General features: G+C 36.9%; 1 protein-coding gene across 1 annotated transcript in view; it reads right to left on the reverse strand.

The window, feature by feature from the left end:
• Positions 1-14,065, reverse strand: part of adam12b (ADAM metallopeptidase domain 12b) — a 144,187-nt gene that overhangs the window by 117,175 nt on the left and 12,947 nt on the right. Inside the window, 1 exon segment of the mRNA XM_047350627.1 lies at positions 2,283-2,404. Within this exon segment, the coding sequence (XP_047206583.1) occupies positions 2,283-2,404 (122 nt within the window).

Raw genomic sequence — 14,065 nt, forward strand, 5'->3', positions numbered from 1 at the left:
GGAGGATTTTCTGCTGTCGCCAATGAGACCGTCACCAGTTGACCTTGTGGCCAGTTTAATTTAGGAGGGTCATTTTGCAGATAGCCGGCCCTAAAATGAATGTATCCTCTTAACAGAAATGCCTTGTGTCAGAAGCGGCCAATGGGAAAACACGTCTAATGTAGTGGAAAATGTGTGAATAATTAAATCCATAAAGCTCAGTTTCAATTCCCTGCTTGCCTACGTGACATGTTTGTGATGTTCATGTAATTAACATCACTAGCCTACTGCTACTTTGGCAGAGGAGGTTGAAAACAAACAGTTCTCTCAGATGGGGACTTCCCTTCACCAGGAAAAATCTTTTCTGCTCAGGGAGTTCTCAACACCTACACATTTCCCCTCTGAGGAGAGCTTTCAAAGTGGTAGTGACGGATGGCAAATTTCAAACTCGTTCTTTAAAGCGTCAGGTCGCAGGACAGGCATTTTAATGCCAGAAAACAAATCAAGATTTTGGGAAAGGACTATTTTAACTTTATGTATGCACTTTTTATTCTTTTAGTCTACATTGTGATACAGTTAAAATACTTAAGATATTGGGAGATATCGCAAGGTGGATTTACGTTAGCAGATTTTTCTTACTGTCTGTTGCAAAAGTTATCATGCACATTGAACTTTTCAACATTTTGTCTCATTACAACATTACAAGCACATATTTCAATGTACTGGTATTTTTGTTTTATACAAAATAAAGATTTAAAAATAAATCCAACTGGAACAAATTGTAAAATCAAACTGATTACAGAAATGCATAATATTAGAGATTATTTTTCATGTCTACACAATATAAACTTGTTACATATACAAAAAAAGCCTCTATCTTCTTCCCAATAAAATGTATGTTGCCACCTGTTAGGCTGTACTTAATGGCTTCATTGCCTGGGTGCAGTAGAATAGTGTCTGGCTAGGGGTTTAAAGGAAAATGTATAAACCCCTTTTCTCTAATGCTCATAACAAAGTCCAGTGCAACCAATTGCTGCATTGTCTAATTAGCAAAATAGAATCCGACTGTGTGTGATCTCAGTATAAATACTGTTGCACTGTGAAGTCCTTGGAGCTTTTTTTTAGAGAACATTGGTGAACAAACAGCATTATGAAGACCAAGAGAATGTGTGTGGCAGGACTCCAAACCTACCAATAGATGGCTATCCACCTAAACTGTCAGGTAGGGCAAACAGGGACACAGCCAAAGAATGCACATAGCTCTGGAGGAGCTGCAGAGATCAGGTGGCAGATTCTGTCAATAGAACTATTAGTGGTGTGCTCCGCAAACCTGGTCTTTATGGAAGAGTTAACATACTATGTAGGGGGCACATCAAACATGTAGAAAAAAGTACTCTGGTCAGATTAAAGCAAAATCTTATTATTTGGCCAACTGAAAACACCAACCATATTGTAACACACAGTGATGACACTATCATGTTCTGGGGACGATTTACTTCAGTATGAATAGAGAAACCTTTCAGGATTGATGGAAAAATGGATGAAGTTAAATGCCAGTTCTGGAAGAAATTCAGTTAAAGAGGCTAAAGACCTGAGGTTCACCCTTCTAACCGGACAGCCAGGTCTACATTGAAATGGTTAAGACCAAAGTATAATTATTATGAGATGCAATGGCCAAGTCAAAGTCCAGATCTAAATCCAATTGATATTCTGTGACAACACTTGAAAACTGCCATTTAAAGACACTTTCCATTCAATTTGACTATTTTGCAAAGAAGAATTGTCTCTTCATCTGCAAGGTTTGTATACTCCAAATAACTTGCAGCTCCACTTCACAAGTCATGCTCTACTCTGTGTTGGTCTAAAACATATTTTCACACACAAATATATTACTGTTTGTAGTTGTAAGACAAAATGTGGAAAATGTTCAACTAGAAAGAATACTGTTGCAAAGTGCGGTATATCAGCACTTGCAAAACTATTCCGGGACTTTAATTCCAGAAAAACGTCAAAGGGTGCACTGTGTTTAGGGCAAGCTCGCATTCAGCACACAAATTGAGAAGAAAGGGCATGAGGGAAAAGAAAACCACAACAGGGAACATATCAAGAACAATAAATTAAGCAAAAATGAAGGGACTATTTGAATGAACCAATCAAGTGTGGAAGCAAGCAACAGTAGAGGGAATCATCCACTGTGGTTATGTCAGACAAAAAGCCAGGCATCTGTACTTGGCTCAGCTAAGTCCCAGTCAGAGCCAGCTTATTGCCAGGGAGCATGTGCTGCTAAACGGTATTGTGTTTACCCCAGGGGTGAGCTGGCTGAGAGGTTTACGCTCTTTGCCCTTCAGCATCAGAGGTACCGTGGTCTCATGGCGATGTGGTTTGGCTGCATCCTCCTGCTGCTTAGCCTTGTCTGGAGTACTTCCTGTAAAGAGATGATCTAATTAACTCAATGTCAAATTTAGATTCACATTGCAAACAACTGGAAAACAAGGCCGTGGCCAGCAATGTGGTTCAATGTATCTCTAAAATATCTCCTGACCAATAAAGCTCTTTGTTGCAATCATGCAATGAGGCCAACAAAGATGAGGAAGCTTTAGACACATTTCATAGCACTATTAAAAATTACAAACACTGCTGCTGGGAAAGCGTAAAAGCTCAATCTTGTTTCTGGGAGTAGATGTGCTATGCCCCAAAGGACCTCTGCGACAGACACAACATCAATAATGGATGTTCTTGCACAGTTTATAAGTAACTCAGCCACAGCTGCTTCTCTAAACAAATGTTATTAAAAAAAAGAGCAAGCAGAATAAATGTCTGTCCAACACCTTGTATTCATTTTATTTTTGTCAGTTCACGTCATATAGTAGGTGATAAAATACTATACAGGTCCTTCTCAAAATATTTGCATATTGTGATGAAGTTCATTATTTTCCATAATGTCATGATGAAAATTTAACATTCGTATATTTTAGATTCATTGCACACTAACTGAAATATTTCAGGTCTTTTATTGTCTTAATACGGACGATTGTGGCATACAGCTCATGAAAACCCAAAATTCCTATCTCACAAAATTAGCATATTTCATCCGACCAATAAAAGAAAAGTGTTTTTAATACAAAAAAACGTCAACCTTCAAATAATCATGTACAGTTATGCACTCAATACTTGGTCGGGAATCCTTTGGCAGAAATGACTGCTTCAATGCGGCATGGCATAGAGGCAATCAGCCTGTGGCACTGCTGAGGTCTTATGGAGGCCCAGGATGCTTCGATAGCGGCCTTTAGCTCATCCAGAGTGTTGGGTCTTGAGTCTCTCAACGTTCTCTTCACAATATCCCACAGATTCTCTATGGGGTTCAGGTCAGGAGAGTTGGCAGGCCAATTGAGCACAGTGATACCATGGTCAGTAAACCATTTACCAGTGGTTTTGGCACTGTGAGCAGGTGCCAGGTCGTGCTGAAAAATGAAATCTTCATCTCCATAAAGCTTTTCAGCAGATGGAAGCATGAAGTGCTCCAAAATCTCCTGATAGCTAGCTGCATTGACCCTGCCCTTGATAAAACACAGTGGACCAACACCAGCAGCTGACACGGCACCCCAGACCATCACTGACTGTGGGTACTTGACACTGGACTTCTGGCATTTTGGCATTTTCTTCTCCCCAGTCTTCCTCCAGACTCTGACACCTTGATCTCCGAATGACATGCAGAATTTGCTTTCATCCGAAAAAAGTACTTTGGACCACTGAGCAACAGTCCAGTGCTGCTTCTCTGTAGTCCAGGTCAGGTGCTTCTGCCGCTGTTTCTGGTTCAAAAGTGGCTTGACCTGGGGAATGCGGCACCTGTAGCCCATTTCCTGCACACGCCTGTGCACGGTGGCTCTGGATGTTTCTACTCCAGACTCAGTCCACTGATTCCGCAGTTCTCCCAAGGTCTGGAATCGGCCCTTCTCCACAATCTTCCTCAGGGTCTGGTCACCTCTTCTCGTTGTGTAGCGTTTTCTGCCACACTTTTTCCTTCCCACAGACTTCCCACTGAGGTGCCTTGATACAGCACTCTGGGAACAGCCTATTCGTTCAGAAATGTCTTTCTGTGTCTTACCCTCTTGCTTGAGGGTGTCAATAGTGGCCTTCTGGACAGCAGTCAGGTCAGCAGTCTTACCCATGATTGGGGTTTTGAGTGATGAACCAGGCTGGGAGTTTTAAAGGCCTCAGGAATCTTTTGCAGGTGTTTAGAGTTAACTCGTTGATTCAGATGATTAGGTTCATAGCTCGTTTAGAGACCCTTTTAATGATATGCTAATTTTGTGAGATAGGAATTTTGGGTTTTCATGAGCTGTATGCCAAAATCATCCGTATTAAGACAATAAAAGACCTGAAATATTTCAGTTAGTGTGCAATGAATCTAAAATATATGAATGCTAAATTTTTATCATGACATTATGGAAAATAATGAACTTTATCACAATATGCTAATATTTTGAGAAGGACCTGTAGTTCTGCAAAGCATTGCATCTCTTCCTGCATATCCTTCTGCTACTCTGCTTCTACTCAGTAAAATCAGCAAAGTTAAACGCCAGTTATCGTAATTAGCACATACAAGACTAATCACTTGGCAGCGCAATGTTAAGGCACATATACATAGTATAAAAAAGGATAAAACACACTAAACTGAGATGGACCTTGGGGCAGGATGTGGGAAACATATGGAGAATTCCCAATCCTCCCTCAACTCTCCTCTCCCACTGACTGCTGGCGAAGCTCCTAATGCCCCCTTGGCTTTACTGAGCATGTCTGCATTATAGCAGGCTTAGGAGGCTTCCTCTGAAGCCCAATGAATGATACAAACCCATGGAGGAGATGGAGTACAGAAGGAAAGTGGAGCTCAGAGGGAGTCAGGAGATGAGATTTCACTCTCCTGCTTTGACAAAATTAAAAGAAACCTGAAAGGTGAAAGAAAAATCTGGATATATTTGTTTAATGTGGACCCTGTTTTCCAAAATTCTAGCAGAAATGCAGATGCAGCATCTAAGAGTTCACAAGTAGTTCTAGGGCTGCAACTAACAATTATTTTTCCAATTGATCTTTCAACAAACTTATTTTACAAACTTTTCACAATAGACTTGTGCAATTATTGCATAAAATATGATGTAAACAAACATTTGCAGGAGGCAACTGCAAACAAGCCAACAGGGGCCAGTGCCCCTGTATAACTGGCCCTTGCCCATGTTATGCCCCCTGTACTGAAGACATAATCCTAAATCAATTTCAGATGATGATTAGAGCTGGCACAGAAACTGTAACTGATTGTTCCCTTGGACCAATTTTATTTTTTACCTTTACACTTTGACTGACTGACTGGCTGACCTTTACAGTTTTACTTTAACAAAGAGTTCAAAATTAAGGTGTTGCACTTTTAGCTTCAGCTGTATTGATAGGATCACAGTTTTCAACTGCTAGATCAGAGGTCTCTAATCTGCAGCTCCAGAGCAGTAAGCGGCTCACTTAATATAATAAACGGTGGTATATAGCCTGATTTTTTTGTTTTGTTCTTTTGTTATGTGCCCCCATGACAGAAACACTGGCCACACCCGGCTCCCTCTGGTAAATTTGCTCTAGAACCACCACTGAGTTTATTTGTTTTAAAATGTATTAATTTAGATATTAGCCTGTTTTCCACCGAAAGCCCCAGGATTTAAAGCCCCAGGATTTGTTTTACCTGGGTAATAGGAATCCCTGGGAACTGTGTATGTTCTTTTTCCATTGCTTAGAGGCCACGGGCCATTTATTTAAATCAGCCTAATAACATGTGGGGAAGTTGTGAAGAAAGCTGCACTACACCTTCAGCAGTGTTGGGCGTAACGGCGTTACAAAATAACAGCGTTAGTAACTACGTTACTTTTTCAGTAACGGAGTAATCTACCTAATTACTTTTCCCATTCCCGTAACATCGTTATGATGTTTATAATGTAACGCAACGCATTACTACAACTCAATAAACAGGGTTTAATGAGGGCACAGTCTTCACACAGACATTTATAACCCAGCTCACAATTGCACTATCCTCCGTGTTTGCTCTAAAGCTCTAGCTCAGACTGAGCAATGACTGGATCAGAACGCAACTGGCATACGCAGCATGCCCACATGCAGCCAGAGGCTTCTCTTCACACACCCATTTGAAGAAAACAGTTGTAACTTTTGTTAAAATGAAAATAAAAAGGATGAATACATGAAAATGATGTTTAGATTAAAAATATTGATTTTGATAGATCAATTATATTCAACATCATCGATTACATCTGTTGGCTTAATTTATTTAATTGTCTGTAAAGTTCTATTTTACCTAGAAGTTTCAGTTTTACCCATTTCACCACATTAATTTAACAGATGCACATTTTTAAAAAGCAAGAGCTGAGTGAAATGCTGTATAAGTAAAGAAATAGGATTTGTTTTTTACTGGAAACATTTAGTTCCCCCTTTGTATGAACTAGGCCTACTGAACAAAGGCTGATTAAGAGGTTAAAAGCTATTTTTATAGTGAATCCAGTTTTTATATTATGTATGTATATATATATATATATATATATATATATATATATATATATATATATATATATATAATATTATACTATTTTAAATGTTTTCTTGTATGTCTTCAACAAGATTATGTGGTGCTCAGCCAAAAGCATATATATGACAAATCAGATCTAAATGTGGGTGAGAGCAGTTTGTTTATTGAAGTATGAGGCTTCTAGTTCTTTGATGAAAAACTTCAGTGCTGTCGCCCATGTCATCCCAATTGCATTTGTTACGACATCAAACAACATGAAGACGGCAAGCCACTACTCTCCGTCTTTTTCTTCTCTTTTTACAGACTCTTTTCCACAGTGCATAATAAGCTAACAAGGACATAAAAGGGACCTCCTGCATTTTAATGGCAGAACAGAGCATGTGCTGACGCTGGTTTGTTGGTTTTAGCTGTCCATGAAAACCCCACAAAACAGATGGAACAAGATGACTAAGACTAAAGTCCATGGTTAGAACTTTAGTTACAAAAAGAAAAGTCAGACTATCCCATATAAAATCAGAGTACTCTTATTGCATTGTGTTCAGTATTATTAGTTTCATTTTAAGTACAGTATATCTATCTATCTATATTGTACTCTATTCTTATCTATATGATAGAAAGAAACAATTATTAAATATATAAATGACACTGTAAAACAGATTAAAGAGTTTAAAGAGTTTAAGTGATCACTGCATATTAATATATATATACATGCTTCTGTAAAGAAATAAGTGTGACTGCACAGGGTTTGTCATTTATCTTTTGTGATGAGGTGGGCTCTCTTAAGCCTAAGAGATGTTCTTTTGAATAATGTTTAGAGGTGTCACACCTTTTAGTACGTTTAAATTTCTCAGATACTTAATGAGTTTATTGTAATTAAATGATACCAGCATAATACACAGAAACGTATCAGATCTGACGTTTCACACACATTTAGCTGCTTGTACAAGGGTCTATACGAGACTTTTAGAGTTCATTATTATGACTTCCTATTCCATGCAAATTGCATTGTGGAATCTTAAACATATGGATATTTTTAAGACCTTGCTATGTTGTAATGATTAATAGTTATTTCTCAGGTGCCTGTGAATAAATGCCAAGGTGTCTTTTAAATATGAATGATCTTATTATAATTTAGAAATTCAGAAAGCTTATAAGAAAATCTGTTCTAACTTTAAATAAATGACTTTCAACTTTAACCCTGTTTTTCTTTTACTTAATAGAAAAATTACATGTTGAGTATGCGATACTGCTTCAGCCAAAAAGATATAATTGCAGTGAACAAATAATTGTCCCCCAAAATATTTATTTTTCTTTTGTTTTTGGTTCAAATTTTTATCTAGATAAACAAGTAAATTTCTTTATCAGACAAAGCTAACCAGAATTAAGAAACAATTTTTAAATTATGTTTTTAAATGATAATTTAATTACCAAACCAACCTAGCCCAATGTAAAAAAGAAATTGCCTCCTAAACCTAATAACTGCTTGTGCCATCCTTGGCAGCAACAACTGCCATCAAATGTTTGCCATCAACTAAAAATTAGTCTTTTATATTATTTGCGGGGGAGTTTTGCTCACTCTTCTTTTCATTATTGTTTAAATTAAATATGAACTACCTGTTTAAGGTTATGCCACAAGATTTCAATCAGATAGTCAAACTTTAAGCCACTCCAAAATCTTCTTTTTTTTGACTTGCTGTTGTGTTTTGGATCATTGTCCTGCTTCATATCCTAAGTATGCTGGGGCTTAAGGTCAGACTGATGGCAGCTAATTATCTTTCACCATTTGTTTGATTGAGTGTAGGTTCTACCATAGTTATGGCAAGACATCCAGGTCCGGATGTAGCACAGCAGCCTCAGAATGTCCCCCTGCCACCACCATGTTTGACTCCCAGTATGATGTTCTTTTTCTAACATGTTGTGTATGATTTAAGCCTGACATAACCATAAGTACACCTTCTAAAAGTCCCACTTTTGTTTTGCCAGTCCACAAAGTTTTTTCCCCAAACTCTTAGGGATCATTCAGAGGCTTTTGAGAACAATAAGACAAGCCTTTTGTATTTCAAGATCTTATATTAAATTTTTTTGTCAGTCAGGTCCTATTCCAAGTGATTTGTTGATTCTACAGGTCTGGCAGGGATCAGGTCTCGATGTGGCTACTGAAATTTTACTCGGCTTTCTAAAAAATGTGGTCAATCAAAGTCAATTCATGAGTTAAAAAGAACGGAGATAACCATTTCACATAGGGCTAGGTTGCTTTGGATATTTTTTTTTGCACTTTATAAATAAAACCCTAATTTAAAACCTGCTTGTGGTATTTACTCGGGCTATTTTTAAAGTTTTTTAAAAACCGAATAATTTAGGTGAAACAAAAAGGCAAAGAAAACGAAGAAACGTCTAAGAGGACAAATACTTTTTTACAGCACTATAGCTTGTGATCACCAATGACAGCTTGTTTCCATTCTATTGTTTTTCTCTGGTTAGTTTCAACAATGTGGTAAAACAAGCAATGCCAGCAATTCTCTGACTGGCTGATCAGTTGGGGTTCCATCTCCTCTCACTAAAACTCTGGCTGACTCTTAGAGAGGCACAAACAGGAAAATAATAACAAACAGAAGAAGCTTGACCCAACCAGTCAGAACCAGGACTGATCACTCTCTCACGATTCAGTTGCAATAAATGTGTTTGATTGGATCATACGTTGCTACATTTGTTTTACTCACCATCAAGTTAATAATTTTGCTTGAATCTCCAAGGTTAGGAACCACCAAAATATTCCAAAAACACAGCCTACATAAAGCTGACAAAACTGCTGTCTAGAGCAGAAAAGCTGACTTGCCTCCAGTTCAGAGAGAGACAGAGGTGAGGGAACCCTGGAGCAGAAAAGCAAGGTGGTTCCACGGAAAATAAACAGCCTATGCTGACACTTTTTGCCATTCTGTCTCTTGAGTTCTCTTGTACTCTCATGCTGGAGACAGATGTTCACCATTCCTACTTTGCATTCCTATCTTTTATTCTCACACACGTTTCAACTGCAATATGTTTTTGGGCACTTAAACATTTTTATGTTGTAGAAAATTTATTTAAAGACTTTTTTATTTAAAACTTTAATTAAAGACCAGAGCGAAAGAGATAAGGTCCCTGATAAAAATAACAACATTTTTTGGTTACTTTAGACTATACTAGAATCATTAATATGTCTTGCAAAAATGCAGTGTGAAGGCTGTAAGGTGAAATGTTTCAGCTGAATACCACTGAAGAAGGTAAAGGTAATATAGGAAAACAAATTTATTGACAGAAGCTTCCTTCTAGGATTGTGTAGACCCAAGGATCCCACTTGCCTCATCGCTGTCCGTGTCCTGGAACATGAATGGAGTAATGGGAGTCTACACCGATTTTGTACAAAAATGTCAACAGAAAGGATTTTGTTAGCACCTCACTCATTGTCAGATGGGGATCAACGCCACAAGATATCAAAGCGAGTTGAACCTTCAGATGCTTATAAACCTTTCTGTCCGATTGCATGTAGGCCCACCGGTCGGATCGCTGAAGGAAGTTTTCCTTTTTCATTTTGTAGAACATCGCAGCTACAAAGGCTCTCGTCAGCACCTCGGGGGACAAGTCAGGGTTCTTACAGTGTTAAAGAAAGGAACACATTACAAGAACTATGAACACATTACAAGCATACAGACTTATCTTTTTGATTTTTTACAAATAAAAATAATATAGGGGTGTCAAATTAAATTTTATGAGTACTACAGGATTCAGCCCTCACTGGAGTCTTACTGATGAATGGCTTGGCAGACAGCTAACAGGTCCAGTAAAAACAGCAGGAAACAGGTGGGAGGGTAATGGTGTTTAGTGAAGTGCTTTAGACACTACAATACAATAATGGAAATACAAAAGTCAAGGAATTTAATGTGTCAGGGTCTTTTTGACAGAACTGCATTTTAAATTAAAAGACTAAACAATGAAATGCCCTAAACCTTGAATGCATTCCTAAGCTTCTTAGCGGCGATTAGCATCAAAGCTAAATTAACATTGAACATACCCTTGACAAGCTAACATAATGTAACACACTTTTTGGGCATTGTTGTCTGTCCTGGGTTTTACGACAGTTGGATGTTCTTTTACGGTTGTGCTGGGGAGACCATATGGTTGCTGGATAAAAATAAAGAAGAAGAAGGTGCCGGGTTACGGCTGCATCCACATGTCTGACTTCTGTTGAGTTACTGGAATTAGGCCAAATCATTAATAATCCTTTCAGAACCCAATCCATTGACTCGTTTACACTAGATAACATCACCAGAAAAGCTAAATTCTTATCACAAATAACAGTTATTCAATCATTACTAATAGCTTTCATACTGTGTAACATTTATCATTTACTTACTGACATATTCTTCAAGGTTAAAGAAACAAGAATCTATGTACACAAGTGAGATGTAACTATGGCTAACATGTGGAATCACGTGTACAATAGTAGTATACGCAAAAATCCCAGGAGAATTAGTTCTTAAGTTACAGTAAGTGGAAATAGGTACTACTTTCTGCATGTGAAATAATGTTCTTACTTGTGTTCTCAATAGGAAAAAGACACAAGTTAAATTAAGTTTTAAAAAAAAAAAATGACGGAGCATTTTAGAGCACTGTAATTCAGTCAGGTCCCTGTTCTCTGCCCTCATTGGGTGAGGTAAGTGTCCTTTTATGGTCTTGGACTAAAACTCTGTCTAATTTTAGGGTTTTAACGCTGTTTGATGTTCTGTTTGGCACATCTGTAACTATGACCCAAAGGGAAGTGACCTTTCAAACAGCAAATAAATCTAGTATCCATGATCACACTGTGATCAGCTTTATCTTTGTTAATTAAAACCAAAATTGGGTTAACAACATCTAGTATCTGGAAAAATAGTAGCTGCTTAGTTGTGTAAAACATAGATAAAAATAGAACACAATAATTGGCATAATTGGTTCAAGCTGTTGAATATGCTACAAAGACAATATATTTGTTCAAACTGATAAACTGTGTTTGTTTGTTTTTTGCAAATATTCACATATTTTGAATTTGATGCTTGCAACATCAAATTCAAACAAGCTGGGACACAGTCAACAAAAGACTGAGAAAGTTGAGGAATGCTCAAAATGCACCTGTTTGCTTCAACAATTAGTGTCCTCAGTTCTCAAACGCTTGTTGAGAGGAAATGTGATGTAACACATTGATAAATATGCCCCTGTCCCAGCTTTTTTGGAATTTGTTGCAAGCATCAAATTCAAAATGAGTGAATATTTCCAAAAAAACTATAAAGTTTGTCAGTTTGAACATTAAACATATTGCCTTTGTAGTGCATTCTATTGCATATAGGTTGAACAGGATTTGCAGATTATTGTATTCTGTTTTTATGTACATTTTACACAGCAGCCAAACTTCCTTGGAATTGGGGTTATATGCTGGACACAAGGAAGAATCTGCTGCAGGCCATACGTTTAAAAACCCCAGCTCAGCAGCTTATCAGATTCCTACCTTCCTCTGTGCATAAATGACACAAACAACTTCAGCAGCATGCTTGCTAATGGGCATAAAAATCTACATATGAATAATACTTTTCCTTCTGAGTCAAAGAATGTTCCTCATTAATTTTGTAATTCCTATTTCTTTTTTTCCCCCCAGTAATGCAGCTTGTATCATTGGATTTATCTTTCATTTTAGGTATAAAGGAAATTTGTACAAACATACAGTATGATGAAAAATGCATCTGAGTAATATTATTTGCATTCTGTTTGGTCTAAACTAGAAACAGAATATATGCTGCTTTACATTTCCTTGCAACAGCTTATGCGCGCTATCACTAATGTTAGTACAGAGATCGTCTGAGGGAATGAACCGGAAAATTTACACAAGTTCAAAGGCATGTGGCTGATGGACATGTTTTATCTACAGGCCTGATTTTATTTTATATCAATCTTTGTTCCTTACTTTTCTTTTGTTTCTTTCACATTTTTTGAAGCCAAGATATTAAAGTAGAAAATAAATAAATGCTTCACAGCTGAACGTCAGAAACATTTCTCGACCTGGTTAGTCTAAAGCAACATTTGCATGGTAGTTATTTACAAAGCACTTTTCATTTATTTCTTATCATACTTGGAAATATTAAGATAATTTTTGAGAAGAAATCAGGCAAAGGTAAAAAAAAGTATTATACTTAAATAAACATGTCCACATTTTTACATTTAACAAGAAATTCACCTAAAAACAAAAAAAATGTGAACACCAAGTGAATGTTTGAGTTGACCAAGAGCTCTGTAGCAACCACCATTTTTAGAGTCAAAAACAATTTATCCCTAATTATTTATTTCTATTTCTAGTTTTTCCACACTAGTAACAACCAAATAGTACAATAATTTCTTCTCTACAGCACAAAGGACCAACATGACATATTCAACAAATTAGAATATTATTGTAAATTAATCTATTTCACTAACTCAATTCACTAAGTACAACACATTAATTAGGCTAATTACACACATTCTGATGTTTTCAAGCATTTTTTCTTGTTGATTATAGTGATTTTCCACTTACAGCAAATGAAAACAAGGCATTTAAGACTACAAGATTACATCAGACCAATAAAAAGCATGTTTAATACAGAAATGTTGGCTTTATGAAAAGTATGTTTAATACCTGCCTAAAGATTGTTATTTTGAAAAGATACTTTTAATCTGACAAATGAGCTTCATCAGAAGGTATATTCTAAATTACTGAATATGACTATAAGCATGTGACAAGAAATGTAAAAAGTAAAGGTAAGGAAGCACTCTAGCGTTGCTATTGAGAAACTATCATCAACTTACACCTGATGCTCAAGGCTCTGCAGTATATCATAGAAGTATTCTGAGGATTAAATGGTCTTAATGTTTTATTGAGCTGCATCAACACTTTAGTCAAAGTCTTTCATCCATGGACAGATTCAGCGTAAAAAACGCACCTCAGCTAAACATAGTGGAATGTGGAATGCATCTAAATTGTGCCCTCAGTCATAAAAGCCCCCTTAAAAAGAGAATGTTGAATGAGGTCTGAACAGAGCTGTTCCTCAAAACAAAATCTATATACATAAATCAACTGAAATGAATCAGAGAGCAACTTTTGAAAGCTTACATAACTGGGATGTCAGAGTTGGTCATATCAATACTAATAGACAATTAGAAAACTATTTTATTGTTGAGTAACTTCCATTAGAGGTGATTAAAGTAAGACATTTTAAATACATAACTTTGTTCACTTGGTTGTTTTTTTTATTTCTTTAGCACATCAAAAGTATTGCTTTTCAGTTTCTCATTTTAAATATATCCTGATAAATCAGTTCTGTTAAATACCAAATATGTCCAGCTTCAGATCAGCTTTTTCTATATGTTTCCAGCCTAACATTTCAAACAAGAGATGAGGTGTTGCTCTCTGAAGTTCTCTCTACTCTGCAGCTTTAGAATTAATGCGTGGCGCTTGAAGCAACTTCAAATAAA

The sequence above is a fragment of the Girardinichthys multiradiatus genome, chromosome 22 (genome assembly GCF_021462225.1).
Source record: "Girardinichthys multiradiatus isolate DD_20200921_A chromosome 22, DD_fGirMul_XY1, whole genome shotgun sequence".
NCBI classification, from domain to species: Eukaryota; Metazoa; Chordata; class Actinopteri; order Cyprinodontiformes; family Goodeidae; genus Girardinichthys; species Girardinichthys multiradiatus.